General features: G+C 43.6%; 1 protein-coding gene across 3 annotated transcripts in view; it reads right to left on the reverse strand.

Moving 5' to 3' along the window:
- The window catches only part of ATP10D (ATPase phospholipid transporting 10D (putative)), a 94,064-nt gene that overhangs the window by 11,470 nt on the left and 61,453 nt on the right, over nucleotides 1–21,141 (reverse strand). For 2 of the 3 annotated variants that reach the window (XM_074348344.1, XM_074348342.1), the window contains exons 12-19: nucleotides 19,696–20,305; nucleotides 18,967–19,073; nucleotides 16,611–16,737; nucleotides 14,814–14,998; nucleotides 9,994–10,303; nucleotides 7,264–7,340; nucleotides 6,178–6,303; nucleotides 3,311–3,511 (exon numbers count right to left, since the gene is read on the reverse strand). In XM_074348344.1, coding sequence (XP_074204445.1) covers nucleotides 3,311–3,511; nucleotides 6,178–6,303; nucleotides 7,264–7,340; nucleotides 9,994–10,303; nucleotides 14,814–14,998; nucleotides 16,611–16,737; nucleotides 18,967–19,073; nucleotides 19,696–20,305 — 1,743 coding nt within the window. Of the gene's footprint in view, nucleotides 1–3,310; nucleotides 3,512–6,177; nucleotides 6,304–7,263; nucleotides 7,341–9,993; nucleotides 10,304–14,813; nucleotides 14,999–16,610; nucleotides 16,738–18,966; nucleotides 19,074–19,695; nucleotides 20,306–21,141 lie in introns of those variants that run through there. The other variant, XM_074348347.1, reaches the window with a different exon arrangement.

The raw sequence follows: 21,141 nt of genomic DNA on the forward strand, positions 1-21,141 counted from the left end.
GTTTATTAGTGATGTGTGTCGTGGACAAAAACAGCAACACGTGTATCATCTCCCTGAGCTAGTCTTCCCCTTACATGTTCATAAACCTATTTCCTTTCACATGCAAAGAGAGGCTGAAATTTTCTTGAAAATGCCCAATGGTCTCCTAAAGAATAAAGCTTGGTAAATAATACAAAATTTCCATATATGTTCTTCCATCCTTCAGAAGACAACACTTGGAAGTTTTATACCTGTCCTTTTTTCTTTCTTATCTCTTTGTCCTCTGGAAAATCAAAGCAATGAAGAGTCACTGTTCCCAGTCTACTTTTCCCTGTATCTTCTTTTACAATTTTCTCATTGGAAATGATGGAAGCTTCTACCTGCTTTTCTTCATCCCAGTGTCCTTAAAATCTAAGCAAAAGCACAATCAAATGGTGGAAGAGAATGTGGCAGAGTCAAAGGGGCCACCAAAATGTCACTGGACATTTTGGGATGAGTTAAAATATCACTCCATGCTTCTAGGAGAACAGAGGTTGCTCAAAAAACCTAGAGACAAAGGGTAACAAGTATACTTTCTCCACAGTCTTGTGAGTAAGGGGACTTAGTGGTGGAGAAGAGTCAAGGATAAGATGAATGAGAGGCCGAAGGGAGTAATTCACGGGATCTCCTGGAAACCGAGAGGGAAAATCTGGACATGAAGTCAAAGCTAGGGAAGAAGACTGTGTGGGTGATGAGAGACAGGTAATAGACGATTGCTTCTTGGAAGGGAAGCCTCTGTCTGCAGCGCTCCAGACCCATATCCTTTCGAGGAGAGAGATGCTATTACCCTGAATAGTGAATTTCATAACACCAAAGACAGGAAATGGCCCAAGCATAAAACAGAATTTGTTTGGAGGCCAAGTTCAAAGAAAGGACAACTCTTCTGGAAGGTAAAGTCAATGAAATCAATTACCTTTCATCAATAGCCACATGCTGGGAATCTGCCTGCTATTACCATGTATCATAAAACTGGCCAGCTCAATAGAACAATGTGTGCAAAGGATTGATAAGAGGCTTCAACAATAGGAGACGATGACCTCAACTCTTCCAGGGTAGGGACCAATTACAATCTTCAGCCTGTACAAATGGGCTTTTAAAACATCAACTATAAAAAACTTTAAAGGTCTCCCTTTACCCCTCTTTCCCTAATGAACTTGGAATTTAACTGAGGTCTGTGGTGCAGGACAACCCTCATTAATACCAACCACACATTCTTGCACTTGAACTTTTAGTCAGATTGGACTTTTTAGGGAAAACCCCATGTGGTTCTTTGATCTGAATGGATTAGATAATATTAAAGGATGGTAAGGAATTCTTCCCTGGAAGCTGACTTCTCCTCTGTGCTGGCTGCTCTTTGAGCTTTGGGACATTAAATTACTCTCCAGTCTGGAAAGGCAATTCAAGCCAGAATAAAGTTGGATTGACAAAAGGAAACGCATCATTTTAAATTCAAGATTTCCTCAAATTTCTGGTTAAGTCTGGGGATGGGGTAAAAATAACATTGAGAGGGTAATATGGCTGGAAATTTTACACATATAATCTTACCTAATCCTCACACTGTCTCCAGAAAGTAAACAAACTGGAGTACAGGCAAGTTAAATAACTCACCAAGGTCACATACCACAGAGCCAGAATTTAAACTCAGGCTAAACATAACCCCTAATTTCTAACATGTGCTGATTTGGTCAGCATCTTCAGAACAATGGGGCCAGAGAAGCCCAGCACATGGATTTCTTATGGAGAGCTTCATTCTCATCTCTCCAGACCTACAGGGGACCCGCCTTCTCAACCCCGTCCATGTAGTTCAGCTCTGCCCTCGGGAATGATCTACCGCCCAGACCTGGTCAGTGGGGAAATGGTCTTTCTGGCCAAAGCGATATAAACACAGGGAAGGGCATGGAACTCAGCTGCGGCCAACGAGCCATAAGCAGCACTTATAGTTGCTTTAACAGTAACAGTGCTCTGTCACCACTCCTCTCGGACTTTGCAGCTATGCAAAACACCCATGGTTGTTTCAGACCCAATACATCTCCCTTTTTTTATTAAGCCAATTTGAACTGGTTTTCTGTCACTTGCAACCAGGAGTCCTGACTCACAGAGTCCTCTTCTCAAGGCTCAGTTATCTGACCAGACTGACCCCTCCGCTTTGTCCATGTAGCGGTACCTACAGGTTGCTGGTCCACCTCTGTCCCAGTGATCCTGACAATGGACTTATGAGAGCACTTTGGATTTCTGGCCATTAAACAGCAAAGGGGTGGGAGGTACCCAAGGACCAAAGACGGCAGCGGTGTTCTCTCTGCAGCCCAGCACGGGCTCGGGAACCAGAGATCACATGCACCACCCACGAGCTTGGTGACACGGCAGATTACTTAAGGTACCTCTCTGTGCCCGACTGTCCTCATGCACAGTGCGGATAACGATAGTGCCTATCTGGCAGGGCCACTTTGAGAATTCGATTTATGTATGTTAAGCACTTACAACAGTGCCTGGCAGATAGGAGGCATTACATAAATGTTCGTAAGGCTATCTCAATGCTGGTTGTTATTAATTCTGTAAAAGATGAATTAGAAAGAATGAGCTTTGAGACAGCTAGCCCCACTAATCAGCGAGCTACAATACTCCAGGTGAGAGACAATGAGGGCAGAGAGAGGGGGATGGAAAGGGGCAGATGTACGTGATACATCAGAGGTGGGTGGATAAGGCTGAGAGGTCAGTTAAGGGAGCGGGGGTGTGGTTCTAGACAGCGGGAGCTATCAAGGTTACGCCACTGTTTTCCAGGACGGGAGAACCTAAAGAATTTCACTTTGGCTTTAGAATCAGCCTAAGAAGTATTCACATCCCGGCTCTGCCATTTTTCAGCTATGAGATTTTTGGAAAAGTTACGTAGCCCCTTTGAAGTTCAGACTGTTCATCTTAGAATGGGAACAATACCAGGTCCTTTCTCCAAGTGATTTGTGACGATGACTGGGACCAGGAATAATTAGTAGTTTGCACAACAGAAGGCGCCACGAGGTTTAGTAAATACTAGCTATTAATAGTTGTAAGGTCTAAAGACTGGATTTCTTCTTAGAAGCACCTGAAATCTTTCATAAAGACAAAAATCTTTCATAAAAACCAATCTTTCATTTGTGTTCATCTCAGAAGAGAGTAACTATACCTGCTATGTTAGTACAGATCTCTGGAAACCGCCAATTCAAATCGCTTTCAACACACCACAACATTTCAGCTGATTGGAAAACGCTCTTTGACAATGGGTGTGAACTGGCCCGCGTGGCTTTGCTGAAGCACCCACCTCTGACTTCTGACCGCTCATGTAAAGTTCTGGCAGCTGCATGAGGGTCTCCGCAGACTTGTCTTTCTCCAGAACACCGTAAATGACGGGAGGCGCAGACGTGAAAAGGAGGTTGAAGAAGATCAAAACCCAGTAGTCAGTCATGGATGTTCCTGAAAACCCACAAAAGAACTGGTACCAGAAAAGGAGGTTCACATAAGCCTAGGGACACAAAGAGGGACATTGGCATCTTAGAAACAGCAATGCATGCTACGACCGCACATGCCCCACGCTGCATCCTGAGCAGTGCTCTCAGCCTCTCCCTCAGAGCAGCTTCCTCATTTGCAGAATGGAGACCACAACTTACCTTGCAGCTTCTTCTGGTAACTGTTTTAGTAAATTAAAACATATAAACATATACACGCACACACACACATACCATTTACTATGTGGTGCTGGCACTGTTCTAAGAGCTTTGCAGATAATTCATTTAATTTTCATGACAACTTGGGAATTACTATCGTTCCCATTTTACAGATGAGGAAACTGAGGTGCAAAGAAGAGAAGCAACTTGCCCAATGTTGCCTGGCTAATAAGTGGCAGAGCCAATATTCAACTGGAGACATTCTAGCTGTAGATAAAGAACCTAGCCCCGTGCCTGGTACGTGGCAACCAGTGTTTATTCTCCTGCTTTCTGGCTTCACAATTATTTTTTAGTGGTGAAATGGGATGGTGCTGGCAGGCTGGCCAACTCTCTATTCCTACTTTGCTTGGGACTGAGGAGTTTCCCAGGACATAGCATTCTTATTACTAAAACTGGCATGGTCCCAGCAAAACCAGGACAGGTGGTCACCCTAGCAGCCAAGCACATACATTGTAAATCATTTCCTCCAGTATTTTGTCTCAGACAGAATAAGCCCATGATAGTAAAAGCTCTGTGCCCACAGGCAAGGCAGGCCCCAGGAAAGGACACTGGGCTTATATTCAGGGATGTTGTTTCAAGGCCGGGGGACACTTCCTATGGACTGACTTCAGCCTATTTTCCTAACCTCTCTGAATTTTGGTTTCCTTGTTTGGAAAATGAGAATTACATCACCTTAGGGTTTAGTATCAAGATGAAGTTGGAAGGTGCTCATGACCTATAAAGTGTCTTTTTAATGAATATTAGTCAATTAAGATATTATTAGCATTGGCATCATAGATACAGCAGAACACCTTAGGATGGGGCCACAATCCTGAGAGTTTCTTAGCCTCGGGTCCATGACATGCATTATGCCTCACTCTTGAAAATGTTATCAGTTTGGGTACATGTGGTTCGGGGCGCTATTCTGAATCCACAGTCCTCATCACTATCTCAAAAGTTGGCCAAGACCCAGGAACCACAGTCTCAGAAAGCTAAGCCACTCAAATGGCTCCTGATGCCGGCCCTGTTCTCCACAGTGTACAAGCCATTCATTGTTTAGCTGGGCAAGAAAGACGTGGGATTGAATTGGGAGAATACCAGTGTGAACGGCCACCAAGGTTCACAGAGCAGAGGGACCACAGGGTCCTTGCTCTCCAGGGATGTACTTTCTACTAATAATCACTCGATCTCTCCAGGAGCACGTCTCTTTTTAATATTAGTTCAAAATGTGGAGTTAAAAGGTAGGGGGAGGGGATGCGGTGGGCTGCATCATAATACAAGAGAAGGTAGAAAAATGCCAAGGTATTAAAAAAACAAAACATGGGAGAGGGGCTCCCCTCTAAAAGTCATTGACCATCCTGCAATTTTAAATTGCAAGTCACAGCTTTCCCCCAGAATCAGGTACTCAGAAAGAGACATTATACATTTCAAATAACTTTCTAAAGTATCAAAGTTTTTTTTTAACTTTGACTAAAAGTGCTAATTCTAAAGGTAAAGTACTGAGAGCTTCCTGAAAAGTTCATTGTGCTACAGGAAAAAAAAAAAAAAAAAAGCTCCTGATAGGCAGACAGACAGACAGACACACATGCACAGATCTAAAGTACATATCTGGGATATTCCAAAAACGATCCATTAAAGTCATCTTTTTCCTAAAGACCGTATTTCAATAGAGTGATGCAAATTTATGTTTACTACTAACTTGCCACACATGGACTTCTAAGACCAAGAATAAATTTGGTCTGAAAACTGTGACATATTTGCGTAATAAACCCTCCTAGAAGGGATTTAGGTGAAGCAATCTAAGGTCAACATGAGATTCTCAAAGAGGAAACTGAAATTTAAGTGGTATGCTAAAGATTCAAAGCCAGGACTTCTACTAATCAAATCCTGCCCTTTTAGGAATCATACAGTCAAATTAAGTTCCTTGATCATCAAACAGCTACCAAGCACCAACACATTTTATAGTCTTGCCAGAGAATTCTTCCTCTGGGGGTGCCAGCAGCTCCAGGCTAAGGCACTGCACTGGGTTTCCACCTGTATCTGTGTCTGTGTCTTCAATATACCCCACGGGACATGCACTTGGGGACTGCAGATTTTTTTTTTTGTATCTCCTGCAACATGAAAGCAAACCTTTCCATTCTCTACTGACAGAGAGCATTAAACATTTCATAATTCTGCTTGTCACAACCTTTTTATGGAAGGTCAGAAATTGGACTCTAAATAAACCAGACAGGGCCTAATTGAATTTAAATGCACAGGGAATAGAAAATGCTAGCAGATGGACAAGCCTAGCAATTTGCTGTCAGCAGCTGAAACATACAGCACATTCCCAGATTATTCCTGGTAAGGCAACGGAAGTGCTCCTGGCTGCTTCCCAAACATCACTGAGCCCAGTGAGCTGTGTGCAGTGCCCCCTTCTCACCCCTTACACAAGCAGGAGGGGAAATGGGAGGAGAGAAGGGACGAATTCTCCGGAGCTACATACCACGTTCTTGTAGAAAAAATAGAGAATCATGTTGGAAAGTCGGATATAACACCAATGCCCATGGACAAGGAGGAGCTTGCTGAGATGTTTAAACTGAGAAATGGCAAAGTCGCTGGCCATCACAGCCTGCGGAGGCAACGGGGAGAGAACGTCACCCTGAGCAATCCAACGCGTTAGAACAGACACAGCCTGGCCACCTGACTGCCAGCAGGCTCAGACCGTTCAAATATGTTTTAAACCTTACACATAGACCAAATATACCCCAAAAGCAAGCCAAAACAAAAACCCTCCCAACAAAAACCCACGAGTACAGAGCCTTAACAGGTTGCCTATGCAGCCTTCCAGTATGGGCCAATGAAACAAGTCCTCTCTTTTGTTACCACTCATGATGTCATTTGAGCAAGTGTGCTGCCCCTAGGAGGCAGCTCATCACAATGTGCACTTGCTTCTCCTCCAGGAGGAAAATATTAAAAGTACTGTAGTCATGACTCCATGTGACTTTGTATAATGTGTCAGGCAAAGAGGTATTTGAATTTCTCATCTTTTGTAGAGATGCCGTAATTTACAATTCTTGGGAAACCCTAAGCCTCATCTCCACTTTTCTTTGACAGCATTTGCTCCACAGATGACAAGCAGTCTTTTGGACAAGCTTCTATCTGACTTTTGTGCCTAAAACATTAGCCAACATACACACATAAACAGGACACTCCCATCTCCCTCATTCTCTCAGATCTTCTCCTCGCTCCTTCTTTAAGATCCTTAGGTCTTTTATTCAAATCCTTAGTGGCTCTCATCAATGTCAAAAGTCACGTAGTCATTGCAGGGCTAAACTATATGCTCTTATGAGTTAGATAACTTATACTTTTTAAACTGAGTAAGTGAACTGCAGAGCTAAAACTGTCCAGGAAAATACCAATACTGCTCACCCAGTAAATGATGAACGAATGAATGGCTTACTGTCCTGCCACCCACTCCTGAGCTAGCCGCAGACAGCCTCGCTCCACCACAGAGGTCTGGCCATGGAGAATGTTGCCTCTGGATGGGCAGGTGAGGTTCACGGTATTTGGGTGCCCAACATCCACTCACCTGCATGCCTTCTTGACCAGAGATCCCTATCCCAATGTCTGCCACTTGAATCATGCTAACATCATTGGCACCATCACCTTCAAGAGACAGAAAAAAAGTAAGAACCATATGAGGAGTAAAGAAAAGATGCAAATGGTGCAAATCAACAGTAGCCACTCAAGCAAACAATCAAATCCTTCAAAGTTTATCCCATGTCTCCACATTGTCTGGAAGCTAGCCATGCAGAAATTAAATGTGACACCCTATTGCCATTGGGAAGAATTCTGAACTCAATACTACCTTAAAGTCCTACATGCTATGCCACCTACCTGGACTGACCTCCCCTTTCTCTATGCCACTCACTCTACTTTCAATTTTCCAGATACACCCTGCTCCTTCCAGCCACTGCTCATGTTGTTCCTCTCTTATAACACTGTCCTCACCGCCTCGCCCCACCTTGCTGGATTTCAAGCGCCCCTGCTCTCAGCTTAGATCTCACTGCCTCTGGAAAATCCTTCTCATATGCCTTTAGATCCAATGCCCCTTCCTTAGGCTCCAAGTACTACTTTGTGAATTTTTATCATACTTATCACACAGCATTGTGGTTGCCATAGATTTCTTTGTCTCCCCAACACATTGGAAGCTTCTTAAGAGGAGGTATTGCCTTCCTGCTGGTAATGAACATTTGTTATTTCCCACAGCCCAGCAACTTTCACTTGTTTATAGTATCCTGGCACTATACTTCACTGGTAATAGTATCCTGATTTTCCCTGGGGACTCTGAGTCCATGTAGCTTTTAAGGATGAACCCAAACCCCTAGATTTAGGAAGGGCAACTGACCCGGGGCTGGACAATTAGCATTGTCTGTCCTCAGCCTCAGTGACTGGTTCAGAGATGGGCACGTGACTCAACTTCAGTGATGTAATTGACATGTCCAGGGTTCTGGCCTCAGGAACATCTGGATCTAGTGGCTTGAACAATTCATTCATTCACGTGTTCATTCAATAAGACAGCTGAACAAAATTCCATCCTAATCCTGATTCTTTATTTCAGCAACTTGGAAAGAGGTGCTATCTTTTCACTCTGGTTGCTAACTGGACAGGACAGAAGGGTGGGAATTTTCAAGGACTCTATTAGCACCTTGAGGGGAGATGCCACCTGAAGCGGAAAACAATCCAGGTGAAAACAGACTGTAGGCGATGGCTGGGTCCTTGTCTCACTCTTCCCTGAACTCTGGAGTGTCTCAGAGCTGAATCTCACCAGCTTTTCTTCTCCGTTTATACTCATTTTTTGGTGATCTCAGTTACTATCAAGGCTTTAAATATCATCACTAGACTTATGATTCCCAAACTTCTATCTCTAGCCAGTTCCTCCTTGCCAAGTTCCAGACTTCATATCCAGCTGCCTACTTGACATCACTGCTTAGACATCTAATGGGCTTATCACATTTAACGTGTAGAAGACCCAACTCCTGATTTCCCTGACTGTCTCAGAAAAACAGCTCCGTCCTTTCTGTTCTTAGAAACAAAACCTCGATGTCCTCCCTCCTTGAGCCCTTCTAGTATATAACACATCCAGTCCATCAGCAAATGTCACCAGCTCTTTCTTCAAACCATGTCCATTCTTTGACCACATCCCGCCACCTCGTCTGCATCCACCTGGGCTCAAGCCACCATTCTCTCATGCCTGAATTATTTCAACAGCCTCTCAACTGGTCTCCCTCATTATGTCCTTGCAACACAGTGGTTACTCTCAACACAGCAGCCAACGTGATCCTTTTAAAGTTAAGGCAGCTCATGTCCCCCCTCTGCTCAAAGTCCACCTACAGCTCCCCATCAAAGCCAAAACCTGCACTGGCCTCCAAGACCCGACATGGTCTGGCTGCCTGCCACCTCTCTGCCCTTCCCTAGCTTGCAGAGAAATCCTCCCTTTGCTGAATCCCTTTGCCTTGGACTTGAACACACCAAGCATGGTCCATGGCCTTACCTTTCATTGTCTTCTCTGCCAGGAACCTTCTTCCCCCACATCTCCCATGGTTCCCTCATCATTTCCTTGAAGTCTCTGCTCACACACAACCTTATCAGTGAGACTGTCTCTGAAAAAGGTATTTCCAGTCGCAGCCCTCTCCCCCAGTGCTCTGCATATGCTGGCTTTGCTTTATTTTTTCAATAGCATTGGTCACTATCTGGTATTTTAAATCTTTACACCTTTTTGTTTTTGTTTCATTTGTTCCTGTACTGCCCTCCTACTAGATGTAAGTGCCTTAAGAAAAGATACTTTGTCAGTTTGATATACTCTTGTATCTCCGTTGCCTGGAAAAATGCCTGGTACATAGAAGGCACTTGATAAGTATTTGTTGAATAAATAAACGAATTGTTCATATTTCTAAATTTAACTTTCTTGAAGGTAGAACTCGTGGACTTTTCAGTTCTGTGATTCAGCCCATTAGCCTCCTTAACCCGGCTGATTTGGGGACCTGACGTGTGACCCATGTCCTATGATACTGTTTTCCGTGTCACACCTCTATCACCTGGTTCATAGCAGGTGGTCAGACAGGTGATGGAGGCTATAGAGGGGAGGGAGCGGGGGGATGGAGAGAAAGGAGAGAGGAAAAGCGGAAGGGAAAGAGGGGGAGGAAAAGGACAGACCCACAGAAGGGTTAACAGATGTGCAGAAGGAAACACAGACCGAAGGACCACTTCACATGACACGAAAGTGAGCAGCACAGGGCGGGGTTCCGTCCCCACTCACCGATGGCCAAGGTCATCACTTGGAGGTGGCTGCGTACCGATTTCACCACCTCGCTTTTCTGCAGGGGCGTGGCACGGCAGCAGACCACAGCCTGACAGCAGGCAGTCAGCTCCAGGAACTGCCTCTGCAGACTTTCCTGCAGGGCAAACTCCAGGGTCTTCCCGGTAATGACGAGTCCAGCCCGCAGCCCTGAGTTCTGGGGGGCGGGAGGCTGGTGTAAACCCTCACTTAATGATGCTGGCTCTGGAGAAGCTGGATTCTTCTTCTGAATTTCTTTCAAAATAGTGTCCATCAGCATCACACAGGCATCCTTAAACCAAGAGGCAAAGACCGTTAACCTTGGGGCTCCCTTGCTGGCCACATCCAGCTGAATTTATCATCATTATTCTTTAACGACAGCTGCATCAAAGCAACCCCAGGTGGTGAGTCATCAGCTCCTTTCAAAGACCTCACAGCTCTTCCACAGAGACTTCTGTGCGCACGCGGCCATGTGTTAAAAGGATGGGGGACATCTTGCTTCCAACAGTACGACTAAGAAATAGTTGTACAATTTCTTTATTTGTGCAATTTACTTTCTCAAACTGCAACTCTCAAGAGACCTTTGGTCCTATTCTGCCCTTTGCTCCCTGCTTGACATCAGGCAAATTACGTAACTTCTCTGAGCTTCAATTTTCTCATATGAAAAACACAAATGTCTACATTATAATACTGTTGTGAGGAGTAAGTGAAGTAACACACGCAGAGTTCCTAGCGTAAAGCACAACACTCAGCAGAATTTAAAAGTAATTATGGAGGGAAGGTACAGCTCAGTGGTAGAGAGCGTGCCTAGCATGTACAAGGTCCTGGGTTCAGTCCCTAGTACCTCCATTAAATAAATAGACAAACCTAATTACCCCCCTCAAAAACTGCCCCAAAAAACCTCGAAAGTAATTATGATTTTTATCTTCTTCTGGATTCAACGCATTCATTCATCACGAAGTATTTACTGAAAAACAACTGTATACTTGAAAACATTCTAGGTGCTGGGGATACATCAATGCACCAGAAATCCCCGCCCTCATAGAGCATACGTTCTGGCCGGGTGCTCTTGGTGGCACTCATCACATTTGGTTTGGTACCTCCCTCTACTCTCCTCACCCCACACTAGTTAGGAAGTTCTCTGAAGACAGATGGCACTTTCAATTTACTTTTAAAACCTTCCTATGCTTGAGAGAGGGCTGTGCTAGGCACTCAATAAATATTTGCTGGATGAATTCTACTCAAGAACGTGAATAATCAGCTGATCCAGAAATCATTGTATCAAATGACCACTAGGGATAGAGCCAAACAAAATCCAGGAGCGGCGCATTTACGTTTTCACTTACTAAGCCTGAAATAGCCCATTCATGAGGGAGCCCCACACTCAGAGGCTACGTACTCTTATTTCAAATGCTGTTTTATCAAGTGTTTCTCAACCCACAACCAAGTCAGATGGGAAGTAGATACAGATACACAGGCACAACACAACAAAGACTTAATAATCACACAAACTATAAACAAGAGATTCAACTTCAAAATGGAGCTCCCTGGCAACCTTTACCTTTGTTAACAAATCTGATCCCATCTATCTCAAAAGCCCCCAAGGAGAAGTATCCAAAGATGAATCAAATATTCTCATTATAGACTCCAAACAGAATAGTAAAAAAATTATTTTTAAAAACCTTTCAGAGTTTGGTTAAATTAAAACGATACATTTAGAAAGTAACATCCCCTGCAGTCTATTTAACATGAGATGATGGTTAAGAGATTTATTAAGCGAAAAAATAGAGCTACAAGACTGTACAAGGGTATACACGCAGTCTGTGTGTGAGCATTCATTTGCCCACAGAGCAGAGTGCAGTCTGCGTGGACGCCCTTCAAACTGAATGCCAATTATCTGTGCTTTGATGACTGCAGATTGATTATAGATGCTCTTATTCTCCTACTTGGGTACAAAAATGCTTAGTTTTGTAAATTAACTGTATTTTCATTATAGGAAAAAATATGTCCATGTATATAGTCAATCTTCATTATTTGCAGATTTCGTATCTGCAAATTCACCTATTTGCTAAAATTTATCTGTCATCCTGTGATCAGCAATCAAGGTGCTTTCTCGGTCATTTGTGGACATGCACAGAGTGACCAAAATTTTGAGTCACGTGACATGCATCTTCCCGGATGCGGCTGAGCAAGGTGAGGCTCTGACGTGGGTCAGCTCCCACCCTGGAAACAAGCGTCTTTCTTACAGCCTGTTTGGCGACGTGTTTTTCTGTGTTGCTGCGCTTTTTCCTGGAGATTTCACTGTTTTAAATGGCCCCCAACTACAGTGCTTTAATGCAGCTAGTGTTCCCACGCACAAGATGGCACGATGTGCCTTATGGACAAAACTTGTGTTAGACAAGCTTCATTCAGGCTTGAGTTACATGCTGTTGGTCTTGAGCTCAATGTTAATGAATCAACTATATATATATTAAATATGATGCCTTGAAAAAGAAACACACACGAAGCAAGGTTATATATTGATTGGTTGACAAAAATGTGACCGGAGGCTCACGGGAACCTAATCCTTTATATCCCATAAAGGTAATGGTTCAGTTTTTTGCTAATTCAGTCACTTTATAGAACTTAACTTCATGAATAACATATAAGTACAGATATATATAGTAGAGATTATATAATACGCAATAATACAAAAAGCATGCTGGACAAGTAATCAGCTGTGGGTGCTTCGACAAATCACAACCTTTTGGAGTCTTGGGCTAAAAACCAGGAATAATTTTACCTGCTTTGTCTACTTGTTGTGATGGTCAAGTGAGATCATGTATGAAAAAGCCTTTTGTGGATTCTAAGAATCAAATAATGAATTCTGAAAAGCAGTAAGTACGCCAGGGTTAGGGTTATACTAAAACAAGAAAGAATCACAACATATGAGAACAGAAACTACGCAAGGTTTGTAAGTGGCTACATTAACTATAACCTAATTTGCAAACTTAGGAAGCACTGCTGATGGAGATTTGTAAAATTGAAGCTCTACACCATAGAAATGACTGGATGTTCCCCTGCTGCCAGGTGGCCCACTTAAAATGTCACAGGAGCAATTCCTTCACTAAATGTCAAACTGGGCTCCACGACCCTCAATTCCATTTTTAACTCTTGGCATCTTCTGAGGGTGGAGAGTGGGGAAGAGAAACTAATGTAGTGATGGAGCCCCACTATGTGCCTGGGATTTTATGTGCATGAATTTAAGGTATAAAACTAAATCCAATGCTGTTCACTCACTGTGTTCCATCTAGTTATCTGAAAAACTTAAAGAGGTAAAATAGCTATTGATAGCAAAACAAAAGCCAAAATCCTCGAGTTTTGTAGTCAGAAAAGTCCACAGTGGATACTCAAAAAACAGTATTCCTGAGTTGGTAGATTCAAATATCATTAACCATAACTGTGTATTTACAAATAAATTTCACAGCCCTCATGATTTTACTGCTCACGAAAATGTCCAAGTCAAAATCAAACACAAATGACTGATTACTTTTACTCTTACATGTTCATTGAACCCTTTTCTTCTGCCAGGCACCACATTAAACAATTTCTGTTTTCTCATTTAATGCCCACAACAAGCCTATGAAATAGACGTTAGTCTTACCCTACAGGTAAGGATGATGACTCACGAGGGTAACTCCCCAAGGTCACATACCTGGTCACTGCTGGCTAAGCGTTTGAGCCCGGGTCTTCCCAGACTCAGGGCACATCCACTTTAGTGACTGCAGTTACTAAGCACTTTCTTGTGCTCACTTCCTGGCTGGTACCGGGATCTGGCTGGTGGTTGTGCTTGTGGGTCCCTGGGCCAGGGCAACTGCCAAGGAGAACTCACTCTGCGTCGAATAAGGAAAATTCTCTTTCCCCCAGATGCACCATCTAGTCGGGTATTGCTCGGGGCCTGACCGTAATGACACAGCTGACCAAACCTGGCAGCCTGTGACAGAGGCCCAAGATGTGACCCGAGCGAGATGGTCCAGAGGGCTTCTGAGAAGCCGGTTGCTGTGACCAACTGTATGTCACTGATTAAGTCTCACAACTCAGGAAGGAAGGAGGAAGGTTTTCCAAGCAGACTAAACAATACTCACAAATCTTAGTTTCACTACCAGGAATCTTCTGAAAAAAATAAATTGCCGTTTAACTGATGAGAACATCTGCATTATAGATGTGTGGCAGGGTGGAGGGAAGGGGGGGGTATCGGGAAAAAAAAAAAACCAAAAAACAACAGGCTGAATCCAAACCCCTTAAATTCCTTCTCCTTAAGAAAAGGAAAACACTTTTTTCCCTTCCCTTAAACAGTTCCTCCAACTTTTGATCTTCTCAGGTGCACTAGCTAAGATTTACCACTAGAGGGCACAATTATTCTGCGAGTCTATTTTTAGAATAACCATAAAAATATTTATTCACCTGATTCCAACAGAAATCATCACCTCCCCTCAGCTTGAAAGGGAGGTAGATTCCTGTCCCAGAGCTTGACATATTTTGTCATCCTGGGCTAAATCTTGTCAAATCAGTGATAATCCGATGTGGAGGGGGAAAAAAGCAAATAAAAAGGAAACTTTCTTTCAATGCCTTTATTCAGCAATGATTCCTTAGAATCATTCTATTTTTCCAGCCCTTTAGAAGAACAAGCTAGGTTGCTGGATGGAAGAACTAATTATCAAGGAGCTAATGGTTATTGGTTCATCTTTCTCCTTATAGTTATCAAACCACAAGTACTCCACTGGCTTTGAAACAAAAGACTGGTTTAATCTCAGTATACATACTTTACTTTCAGTATCGAGGATAAAAAGCTTGTCATCTGGTTCCAGCAGTTTGCACGCATAAGCAATATTGACAGCAGTCTCCTGTTTGTCGCCTGTCAGCATCCAGATCTTGATTCCGGCTTTGTGAAGAGCGTCTATAGACTCGGGGACACCCTCCTGTAGACGGTCTTCAATGCCAGTAGCACCTAAAAGATAACAAAGTGCAACCGGGCTTGCAAGAAACTAAAGCCAGCAGAAGCTCCCCTAGGCTATAATTGAATCATGTCTGTTAGCCAACCCAAGCCTGAACTACGCAAACCGCCAGGAGCTTGGAGGGATCCAAGTGAAGAGTGAAGACCCAGACCAGAATCATATACAAAGTAATCTTTTGGGAGGAAAGCTTTACTAATCGATGAGTTTATCAAACTTGCTCTCCTTTTGGCCAGCTTTCCTCTTTGTAAATTGAAGGGGTGTTATTCAATTACCTTTGTAGCCTCACTCCGCAATCTTATAATTCTATGATACTCCCAAGGGGAGGGACAGGCTTTTAAAGAATGTTCTGGTCAGCAACATGTAATATCTATTTTTAATGCTCTCTCATGATACAAGTCCATAATTCCCTTTTCTGAGACAACTGGGGCAAGATGCTTTGGAATTCAAAAGTTTCGCAGATTTTAAAAAGGTAAGATGGTACATGTATATTTTGTAATATCTGTTCATCAAGCATATCAATCTTTTTAGAAAAACATACAAATTATAACAACCACATTAATTAGGATAATAAAGACTAAATTGTCTCATCAACTCACACCTGATTTTGCTGCTAGATGACTTTTGGCACTAAAACCCACAGAGCAGTTTTGAGACTGGAACAGCAGAGGAGGAACCGTGGACCTATATCCATCACAGCAAAATGGAGAAATGACTTAGGAGGAATATCCTTATTCTACTGGCTAGAGACCAAGTTAGATCATCGTTTTTCTCTGAACCAGAGGAATGGAGCTCAGAGACTCATGTCTTGGTGTGTTAGCACTTGTTTGAGACTCTAGATGTGCAGATTCCAGGGCAGTGTTTCTCAACACTGGCTGCCTCTCTTCGAACTGCTTGGGGAGCTTTTAAAACCTCAAATGCCCAGGCCACCTATCAGACCGACTGAATCAGAATCCGTGGGTAGTCATCAGCTTTTGATAAAGCACTCCAGGTGATTTTAAGAGGCAGCTCAATCTGAGAAAAGAGATGTCAGTTGTACAACTTTTAGTTGGAACCGGAAAGTAACCGGAGAGAGAGACATACATTTCATGAGTCCAGTTGTAGATACAGAATAAAGAGTGCAGGCCCTGGAGGGAGGCAGATCTGAGCTGCTTCCTAGCTCTGCCAGTGCTGAGCATGTGACATCGAGGGGTCATTAAACTGTTCTGTGTCCCAAGTTTCTTCTAAATAAAATGGAGATTTGTTGTATAGATTCAAAAAGACCACACATACTAAATACCTCATCCAATGCCCTAGCAAGAAACCTTAGCTTTCTTCTCTTGAACCAGGGTACTTATCTGGCTTTGTACTCTATGTTAAGTGCTGAATTTTTAAATGATCTTAAGAATGATCACCCTGATCCCACCACAAATGAAGTCTAACTTACTGCAGTGGAAAATAAAATGGAAAGAATTGGAAATTGGGCAGAAATCTAACTGGACAGGGTGGGTAGGACCACATACATCAGATCAAAGTGAAAAAAAAAAGGCACTGGTGAATGACTTATTTAGAGACGTCAAGTATTTCTGAAAACTCCCCATTCAGACAATACAACAGCCGTCTACCTACCAAGTAAAGTCAGTTTGTTCTCCAGCTTCATGGCAGATTCAAGTAGTAATTCTTCCCTGTTGTCAATGCTGGTTTCAGCTGAAAAATGATTACTCAGCCACTCTGCATATTCAGTGTCACTCATGACCTATGGCGGAAAAAAGGGTGTGAGGCAGGCCATTTGATAATCCTGCCAGGACTGACCCCTGGAAAAATGTCAAGTCATCAACCTGTTTTAGGTATTCCTCTCTCTGGGTGCACTCAGGCTAGGTCCGCAGCCTGGGACCACAGGGTCACAGACTCCCTGCGCTCTGTCATCAGACCAGTGTAACACTGACGATGGATGGACCCTGTAGCTCAATGTCTCTGGGAAATTCTAGGCACCGTGAGGAAAGAGGGTTAAACTATTTAATTAAACCAGGAAATATACAGCTGGGAGAAGGCTCCACTTGGTAGTTAAATTCAGGCTGATTCTAATAGTGCATTTGAGAAAGCAGTGTCTGGACGATTCAGTTTCAGGTATTATGCAGCTAGCAGCACCTTTAATGTCTTTTGATGGTTGGTTTATGGGGTTAGTTATTTGTAAAGGTTAAAAGAAAGAGGAGACCATATGGGTAAATTAAGAAAATCCTCTTCCAGACAAAAAACGGAGTGGAATTCCTGGAGAAGGAACCAATGATACATTTTCCTTTGTCTTCAGGGTGTCAGAGAGAAAAATCTACTTTCAGTTCTTATAAAGCAGCATGAGGTAGCAGGGTGAGGCAATTTACCTACTCACTCTTGCCCACAAGGTAATCTGATTGGGAGAATCTGACACCTATTGGGTTACATTTTTATCAGGACAGGATCAGTTCACTGAAAAGGCAGGGGTTCTGTTTTGATCATGAATTCTCCATTCTTCTTACAAATGTGTGAGGCAGGCTTTTGACTCCATGAAGCTGGTTGACTAAGTGTCTTGGAGTCTACAACAGATCCCACTTGCCCTAAGAAAGTTCCTAAAAGCTAGAATTTAAATAAGAAATGAGAGACCCCTGTGCTGGTCTCAGATTATAACTACAGTCTCCAATTCAGGTCTCCCAGGAACTCTACAGTTTGGGAATTACTGGGAAGCCATTAATACACTGACACTCTGATCTACAGATATCTCTCTGTTTTCTCTACTAGCTAGAGCCCAGAATGAAGGAGGGGAAATTGATACTCTGCAAAAATTAACTGCAAGGCTGAGAGCCAGGGAGGGAGAAGACAACAGAATGGGTGGGAGGTAGTTTACAGCAGGGGGAGAAAGCTGGCCAGAGTAGCCTCCTTGGTTCTTCTCTAATCATTCTCCCACGTGGGCTGACTTGTTTCTTGTCCTTCAATGTTCATCAAAGTCTCTGTTGTATCTTTACAACAAACTCCCTTCCCTCCCTCATAAGCACATCCTTCTCGTGATTGCAAAGAGAAGGGCTTTACTAGTCCTTACTAGACTCTCCCTTCTCCACCTTAAGTAGACTTCCCTCCCTTCTCTGCAACAGTGAGCTACTGGAGTTTGCTCACGGAAGGAAGAAATACATTGTCCAGGTGTGCAGCTGGGGATGTGGCTGTGGCCATGGTTGTAGGGATGGGGCTGGAGATGCCTTGGCTTATCAGTGAGGGAGGGTAAAGCCCTGCATAGTCTCATTACAGCTGAGCAGCTGGACTTGGTCAATAGTAAGCCATACCCCACTGGCCAAGTGGCACAAAAACCTTGACCAATTCACTCTTAAAAGGCTCTGTATCTCTTTCTCCCATGCCCCCAGGGGTGGTTCTGGTAATAAAATCACTTCTTGGAGCTCTGTCTTCTTTCTTATTACTTAAATTTTTATTCTAAAGGATATATCACGTCCCAGGATTATTCTCAATAGTGAATAATCGACACTGAGATAATATTTAGTCAATTTACCTGGATTTGCAGATACAGACTTATGAGCATATAAGGAAAAATACCTAGAACTTACATGGGGAAAGTTAAGCCAGTCTCTGGCCTGATTCTTTCCAAAGCACTTCTAATGCTATAAGATGGGGAACGATATTTACAGGGCACTCAGAGAAAGACTGCAGCAGGACCTGGGGATTTTATTCCCAGCCAAACTGCAGTTTACATACAAAACAACTCAGATATACTGAAATCTGTGAGAACTCAGAGACCATAATTTTGAGGCACATTGTTGGCAAAATTCTTTGCAGACAAACTCCAACCAACTTATATACAAGGAATAAAGAAGCCACATGAGAAGAGGGCCAGTGGCCCAAGCACTTTCCTCAGAGCCGGGACCGCGGCTTGATGCATGCTAGTTCTCATAAAATGAGAGTCAAACACGGGGAGGAGGAAGCCACGGGGCGCAGGGCGCAGGCTCACCCTCTTTGCTATACACAGAGTGCGCAGGCCCCGCTTGGCGTAACCATCCAAGTGCTTCTGCGTCTGCTCCCTTATCATCACCTGCTGTTTTTCCAGACTTGGTCCATCTGAAATAATTAACAAAACACAAGTGGTCCAGTCTGCCCGAGTACAGACATCTCTTTAAAAACAATGGTCGCTTAACCTGCAACAAACAAAAGGCCTTGTAGTTTTGAATCCACTTAGAAAAGGGACTCCTCAGAATGAATCCTTCCCTGTTCCGTTCTCCCTGGGGAGAGGAAGGTGCCAAGGACTCAACACAAACACTGTTCCCACACCATCGGTAACGAACAGTCGTTATGACTATGGGAATGCTGGTTACCATTCCCCGCGCACGTACCGCTCTCCAGGCTCTGCTCAGGGGCGCTGCCTTTACTGCAGATAGTTTATCATTCAACCTCCCGGGAACCTGTACAGGAGGTACGCTAATCCCCGCTCACTGAGGGCTTGGGCACGGAACAGTTCGGCGACTATCAGGTCATAGCTAACGTCAGGATCCGGATTTGAACAGCGGTCTGCGCAACGCCCGAACTTCGGTGCTTTCTCACCAAACCTTAGGCAGCTTCCCCGCCTGCACCAAGTGTGAGTGATCCTCACACATCGGCTTGTCTGCCTTTAGAAAACCACTGGGAGTGGGCGTCCCCTCCCCCAGGGCTTCCTGCCCCTCCGTCTCTGCCCGCAGGGACCCACCTGGGGCCGCCGCCGCCAGCAGCCGCATGACCACGGAGTCCGCGCCCTTCGTGTACACCACCACCTGGCTGGAGAGCGGGTGCCGGACCACAACGGACATCCTTTTTCTTACTGAGTCGAAGGGCAGGATGTGGAGGAGCTGAAATGTTAATGGTCCCAAAGCAGCGAAGTCCAGCACGACCTGCTCCGGAGACCGGGACCGCAGGGTGCACTGGTAAGCCCGGGCCGCGTACACCAGCGCCGCCTCATCCGGGCTCTCGGCCTCGTAGCACAGGCTGGAGGCCAAGGGCTGTCCAGGCAGGGGTTCCGCCCCGCTGTCTGTGACATCCGTGTCGCTGTTTCGTTTCTCAGTTTCGACGGGACGAGCTGAGGTACCAGAGCCCTGGGGGCTGTGGTCTGTCCGGGAGACTTCTTCCTCCACAGGTGAAGCGGGTTTCATTCGGCTAAAGAGAGAGAGCCTGCTCACAAAGGCGTGTGGGACCCCCGACGATGGCTCCTTCCCACTGGCAAGAGATGGCGAACTCGACCTTCGGACGGACAGTCTCTGGAAGAGGCTTTTAATCTCTTCTAGAGACTTAATGGGCATTCCACTCAGAGCAGAGAGTCCGATCTAGGGAAAGATCATTTGGGAAGGTCTCAATAATACAGTCAAAAGCAGTTGATAACAACTCTGAAGTCAAACCGAAAAAAAAAAAGAAAAAAAAAAAAGAGATGCGAAGAATGATCACTCCCTTAAATAGCTAGCAGCCTGCTTCTTTCTTAAACCACCAAAGACATTAATAAAAATTAAAACAGCCATGATGAAAAAGATGTGCTAATGTGGATGGCATTGTGAATTTCTACAACCATTTAGGAAGAAATCTGACGCTGACAGCAAAAGACATAAAAGGCTAATATTGCTAGCAGTGGGCATACTTATAGCAATTTTTCCTAATGAAATAACTTAAAAAATAGAAAATTAATCATCTTTATTGTATGCATCCTAGCAATGACTATTTAAAAATTATAAGCAAGTATTCAATAACAGCAAATTAGAAACATCTTCTTAAATATTATATAGTATCTAAAGTTTATAAAGATTACAGGCAAATATTGAAAAAGCTATAAAAACAGTATGAATAGTGTAAGAACAAATAAATAATGCACATTTAAAACACTGAAAGATAGCAAATCAAAAAATTAACATGTATTTTCTTTTGTTTTCCAGATTCTAAAATGGTTGCTAATATGACTTAAAAAAAATAGGCCAATAAAGTACCTTATGGAAGAATGATCAGAATCATAATATGAATTCAAATTTCTATTTTTAGAGAATTTTTTCTTGTTCATAGCCTGATTTCTTCTAGATCTTAATTTTTATCAGTGATTAAACTTAGAACTTAATACAAATTGTAAAGACCAATTAATAGAACTCTAAAATTTTCTCACTCAGAAATGCCCAAGGGG

Source organism: Camelus bactrianus, chromosome 2 (genome assembly GCF_048773025.1).
Source record: "Camelus bactrianus isolate YW-2024 breed Bactrian camel chromosome 2, ASM4877302v1, whole genome shotgun sequence".
In the NCBI taxonomy this organism is placed as follows: domain Eukaryota; kingdom Metazoa; phylum Chordata; class Mammalia; order Artiodactyla; family Camelidae; genus Camelus; species Camelus bactrianus.